We start from the raw sequence: 6,000 nt of genomic DNA on the forward strand, positions 1-6,000 counted from the left end.
GGTGGCTAGTGGCCTGGGGTGTGAAAGCCCAATAGAGGAGGTATTTGGGGTATGGGTTCAGGGTTAGTTAGACTATATTTGTAAAGTATATCCTGGGACAAGTTTACGGTCTCTCAACTATCTCCAGAAATTGGCCGGCCCAGAGGGGGATGGTTCCTCTGGGATCAGCAAAGTCCCAGATATGAAAGCATCAGAATACAGAACATAAAAGACACAGTTAATACAATGCACTGTAGCTTCAAGTTCAGCCTACGCTTCTAAATATCGGAGTCATGATCTCTTTGTTGGGTTTTAGGGCAGGTTCTCAAACTTAACCCCTATAGGCTAGCCCCTCCCCCAACCTCTGTTCCCAGTGTTCTGCGGGCTTCAAAGGTGTATCTGGATTTACTGTTCTTCCGCCCCAAAACCCTTCTCCCTGTCTCTTGTGGTGGCATGGCTTTGCACCCATCTGCCTAGTGCCTTTCTTGCCTTTCTTGGACCGTGGGTATTGTTCACCAAGACCTGTCATCCCATCTTACCAGTGTTCCCTGCCGTGAGTGAATCTGACCATGTACCTTTCCCTTCAGCCTCAGCTTTCCTCTCGCCACTGCCCCCACCACTACCTACCTCCCACCCCCCATCTCTGCCAAGATTACTGTGACTGAGTCTGAACTGGCCTTCTCACTGTCATCTTTACGTCCTTCAAACCAATATTATCTTTTAACATCAGCCCCTTTCTATTAGAAAAAAACCTTGGATAGCTTCCTGACGATCACAGGCTCATGTTCAACATCTCAGGCACAGCTCACAAGGCAACTCGTGATCAGACTCCAGCCACTCCCTGACATGTGAGATGCTCCCTTATTGTGGGAGGTCCACCCTGGTGCTCCCCTGGGTGCTGGTCCTCAGTCCTCTGCTGGCTGCCACCCTTCCCTCCTACCCAGCGGTGGCCCATTGGTCCCTGAGGCCAAGGCCAGCTCCTCTGGGAAGCCACCCCAAGGACCGCTAATTACAGTCACATCTCCCTACTTCTTTTTATATATCTCCTCAGTGATCTCACTGGTCTTGGCTGCTTTTTCCTGTGGCTTTTTCATCACGTCTTATCATTCATTCAGCAGATCTTTGTTGAGGACATGCCTTCTAGTAGATGTTGTGGCAGGTGTGGAGGACACAGAAGTAACCCCATCAGACCCTGCCCTCAGTGATCTAATAGCCTCCTTGGGAGAATGGTAATCAAATAACCAGAAGAACGTGCGTCTAATTATCATTAAAATGTGGTCCCTGCTGTGACAGGCATATGAATAAAATCCTGGAAGGGCAGAAAACAAAGAACCCTACCAGAAAGACTCAGGGAAAGTCCCAGGAAGTAGTATTTGAGGTGGATGTTGAAGGATGAGGACAAGTTTATTAGAATGGAAACATGATGTACAGAAGGTTGACCATTTGGTAGCTCTTTTCCCTAAAAGCCCAGATATAAGTATCAATATGATTGAACTTTGGGTATTTTTTCCTGGTGCCTTTGATTTGCTGTTCTTGTCTCCCTTCTGGCGCAGGGGAGCAGACAGCTAGACGCAACTCTCCATTTCCGAAGGTTCTTTAGATTCAGTGAGAGGGGTGGCAGGTCTCCCACGTGAATCTGAAACTCACACAGCCAAAGTGATCTGCTTTGTTGAGAGGTGTGTTTTTATACTCATCCTTTTCACTATTAGATTTATCATGGTACTACTTAAATTTGAGGCAGTTTGCAAAACCTCTTCAGAAAGCGCCCATGGCCAAGTTCCATAGAAATGGGAAACCCGTCTAGGGCCTGGACATCCTGCCTCTTTTTTATCTGTGGCACGTGTTTTGGAGTCAGACAACCCTCGTCACACACCCGGCTCTGCCATTTACTAGTATGTAGCCTCAGGGAAGTTATTTCCACCATTAGAACCTTAGTTTTCCTTCTTAGTAAAGTGCAGAGTTAAGATGGAACTTACCTGGTAGGATTTTTAGGAGTCAAAGATCGATAGATAATGCATTAGAATGAAGGGCGCGATTCCTGGGATGTGGCTGTACCTGGAAGTGGCTTACTTTTGGCAACATCATTTATCATCAGCGTGTTGGAAGGAGCCTCCAGCTGATTCTTGTCTGGGCTGGGGCAGTGTCTTAGGTGGGTACTGAATTATCAGTGTCCCTGAAATCAAATAGCATTAGGGGAGACATGGGGGCTTGGGGACAACAGATCATAAACCTTTTTCCCTTTCTTTTCAACGTCTTCAAATGTTCTATCAAATGTTGCTTAAAAGACTATCAAAAATATCCTGTCACTTGTCATTGGAAGAAAGCCAAAATAAAGGATAGCAATGTTTGACACTCATTCCTCTAACCATTCTGTCTGAATTGATGCCACTTTGTTAAATTCGCTGAGGATACACTAGTGTTCTCACTTTATACTCATCAAACTCCAGATTTTAGTTGTCAACCTCACTTTTAACATTTTAATTAAAATTATGCTTTCTAGGCCACAAATCTCATGTTTTAGTCTTAGTATATCTATTTCTACTCCTAGGGGGTTCTTTAGTGTGTCTTTTTTGTGATGTGTTTTTTGAAAGGAAGTAATTCTGTGTTTAGAGTTGTGGGTTGTTAATTAGAAATGTAGTTAAGCTGTAAAATCACGATAGAATAAGTGGGGACAGCCAATTAGCACCGTTCCTTGTCTATGGCCGAACTGAGCTGTACATCGATAATAGTCTGGTAAATTTACTATTCAAAAGAGTTTTTCCTTTGTGGGGATGTTAGTTGCCTGCATTTATGTGTTAATAAGGCATTCTAGAAGTAGCATTGAAGTCTGTGCAGAAATCGATGGGCATTGTTGCCTAGAACCTTCTGTCATCCTTCCCTTTCTTCTCATCCACCCATACAGGAAGAACGTTGGTGAAAAGCATAGAAACCAGTGACTTTGACAGCTGTGGAATTTCCATGGAGAGCAAAGAGCATCCGAACTCACCTGGACTATCTTTTGTACCCAGGGAGCCCTCTACACCCCAGCGTGTTCTGTGAACTCGAGTGACTAAGCATTCAGGGTGCTTTCAGAGGTGGGGAGCGGGCAGGCGGGGGCGGGGCGGGCAAGAAAATGGAGCAAATGTTTTACAACCTGAACCTCAGAACTGTGATCCTCCAAGGAGAGTGCTACTTGAAGAAAAGAAACAGACAAAAAGTCGAATGGCTTCTCAGGGATTTTGTTTTCCACGCACATTATAAGCCATAGTTTCAGTACAGGTGGCAGTATTTAGAGCATTCAGATTTTAGTTGTGTTAAATGTGAAAGAGGGATCAACTGATGTTCATTGCTGTTCCGTAACTAGTGTAAAAAATATATATGTTTATCTTTATTTTTATAATATGCAAATACATTTAAATTTATACAGTTTGGAGCTTCTAGCGTTAGTTAACACTGGGTGCAATATTCTGCATGAGAACTGTGCCAAGATGGGGCTGATTTCTTATTTTAGCATAAGCCTTTTTTGGTTATTTTTTTTTTCTTTATTCTTTTATCCTTCTCAGATTAAACAAAAGAAAATCTATTAGGATTAAGTATTGGTTCGTAGACATTGCCAATAATCAGTAAGACCCTTAAACATGTATTTCAGACAGTGTCCCATTCCATTTCAATAAAGGGTCCTGCTTATAAATCTCCAGGCACGGCAGGGATTATGCCCTTTCCTTCCCCCACATATCACTGGTGTTAGGCAGAGATGGGGCACTCTTAGGGGCGACAGGGGACAGAGAGTCCATGAAAAAACTTCGTGTTTTAATAGCTCAACATAATCAGGATTCAGTTTTGAATCATGCAAAGAACTCTGCTAATAAGTACCTCATTTTCCTAGAACAGTCTGTGAAATTTAGCAGAGCCCTTTGCAGTCTCTTCACATCTGGCTGTCGGGCCTTAAGATAGTGACCTTCCTAATTGGAGAGCATCATCCCACGTTGGTTATTTATAAATACAGAGCCTCTGATTGGACAGCCTGCTGCCGAGAACTTGTAAAACCCTTGCTTTAAAATCTCCATGAAGTCAAACTTTAAGCAAATGAAAAAAAAAATTGCTCTCTTTTCTACCCCTAACGGGGCCAGACTGCGTGTGCTGCCATAGGGACAATAGAGAGGACTCTCTTGACATCTGCCTCCTCCAGGTGTTGATTGGAAAATGTGTAAAGCTAACTGATTCTCTCCAGGGTCACACAAGAAAAGCGAGTCAGCTGGGGTTACTCTTCTACCTCTTTGATAAAGTATTGACTCTTGGTAGGCCACAGTAGGCAACGCCGCAACAGATTTTTTTTTTTTTTTTTTTTAACAGAAATAACAGGCAAGCACCTACCTTGGGAGAGATCATGAGTTGCTCTCTGGAGGGCATTTCGTGCCCCAGGAGGTGACTTCCCTGACCCCAGAGCCTATAATTCAACAAGTAGGATTTCTTCCGATCATAAAACTGAATGGGAGCAGACTATTTTTGCATTTTCTTTTTCTTTTTTTTTTTTTTTTTTGAGACAGAGCCTCAAGCTGTCCCCCTGGGTAGAGTGCTGTGGCCTCACACAGCTCAGAGCAACCTCCAACTCCTGGGCTCAAGCGATTCTCCTGCCTCCGCCTCCCAAGTAACGCCGGCTATTTTTTGGTTACAGCCATCATTGTTGTCGGGCGGGCCAGAGCATTTTCAAGTACTTGAAGGGGACAGCTCAAGTTGGAGATTTTGTTTTCTTTAGAACACAGTCCCGAGATGAATCTGGTTAATCCCTTTGTCACAGTTCTCTTAGGTAGGTGTGCGAGAGTGTGTGTGTGCCCACGCATGTATAAGTGTAAAACTGAATGGTGACATTTAATTGCTTTTTGGACCATTGAATTGTTGGGCAATGAGAGTTTTTTACATTGGCCCAAGACAGTTTCTAGACTGTCATATTAACCAACTTCAACCAGTCTTGAGAACGAGACTCTTTAAGTGTGTGACTTGTGGGCTACCTCCCCAAGGGACCATATTAAATGAAAAAAAAAAAGCAAAAAAACCAGGCTCCTTTGGGTGACCTACCCTGCACAGTGTTTGCTATTAATCATGAGCATCAATACCCACATTCTTAATATCTAATATTATTTGACAAGTGATGTTTCGTGCTGTCATCTGAACCCTAGAGAAGCAGCGGAAGAAGAAACCTTGGTGTCACGTGTGTTTTAGCAAAAGGGTCCACATGGTAGAGAGTCAAGTGACCGAAAGAAGCTCCGGAGAAGCTTGAGAACTTGCTTCAGGTGGGGGGAGGGTTGGAGACACAGAAAACATTTTGCTCTACAAGGAATTTTCAGCGCCTGTGCAGGAAATTCCATTTTCTCTTTCAACACCTGGGAAGACTCAGCAACCAGCCAAGACTGACAAGTAGTTCACTAAGCACAAGAGGAATGTTTTTTCCAACCAAGGAGTCCCTTACCTCTCAACGAAATGCCCTTCGTGTTTGTTATGGCTTCTATTCCTGCAACTGGTGGTATCAGAACCACTTCCTGGAATTGTAAAAGCATTGCCAGAATAAATGGTCTCCCCCTTCTAAGAAAAAAAAAATAATGACAGTGCTCATATTTGACACTTGTGCATTAATTAGACTCCCTTTTGAATGAATAAAAAGGAAAGGGTTTGGTGTAATTCCTGATGGGGTGTGTGTTGTTTTTCATGCCACAGTTTGTGGATTGTAATTGTGGTTTCTCATTTCATTGTCATAACTGGGCCGAAATTTTAAAAAATAAAATTCAATAAAAATATAAAGAAATGGTTATGCAGTTCTATTCCCAGAGTTTAGTTGTTTCTGTTTTTGTTTGTTGGTTTTTAGTTTCCATGTTATCAGTTGAGAGGATAACTTTTATATTTTTTGTTCTTAAGTGATGTTCAGGCTATTGGGGGAGAGGTGCTGGTGGCCCTCATCTGTTTGGTGATTGAGTCCTCTAAACTGAAGAGTCACTGTTTTCAAACTCTGCCTCTGGTTTCAGGCTGGGGATGCAACTCTGAATATCA

General features: G+C 43.2%; 1 protein-coding gene across 4 annotated transcripts in view; it reads left to right on the forward strand.

Moving 5' to 3' along the window:
* The window catches only part of MFHAS1 (multifunctional ROCO family signaling regulator 1), a 100,165-nt gene extending 94,401 nt beyond the window's left edge, over positions 1-5,764 (forward strand). For 2 of the 4 annotated variants that reach the window (XM_053578656.1, XM_053578655.1), the window contains one exon: positions 2,882-5,764. Coding sequence is in view for 1 of the 4 variants with exons in the window: in XM_053578655.1 (XP_053434630.1) it covers positions 2,882-2,915 (34 nt within the window). In the remaining 3 variants the exon portion in view is untranslated. The remainder of the gene's footprint in view (positions 1-2,881) is intronic. The other 2 variants (XM_053578653.1, XM_053578654.1) reach the window with 1 other exon arrangement.
* Positions 5,765-6,000: the final 236 nt, after the last annotated feature.

Source organism: Nycticebus coucang, chromosome 24 (assembly GCF_027406575.1).
Source record: "Nycticebus coucang isolate mNycCou1 chromosome 24, mNycCou1.pri, whole genome shotgun sequence".
Lineage (NCBI taxonomy): Eukaryota > Metazoa > Chordata > Mammalia > Primates > Lorisidae > Nycticebus > Nycticebus coucang.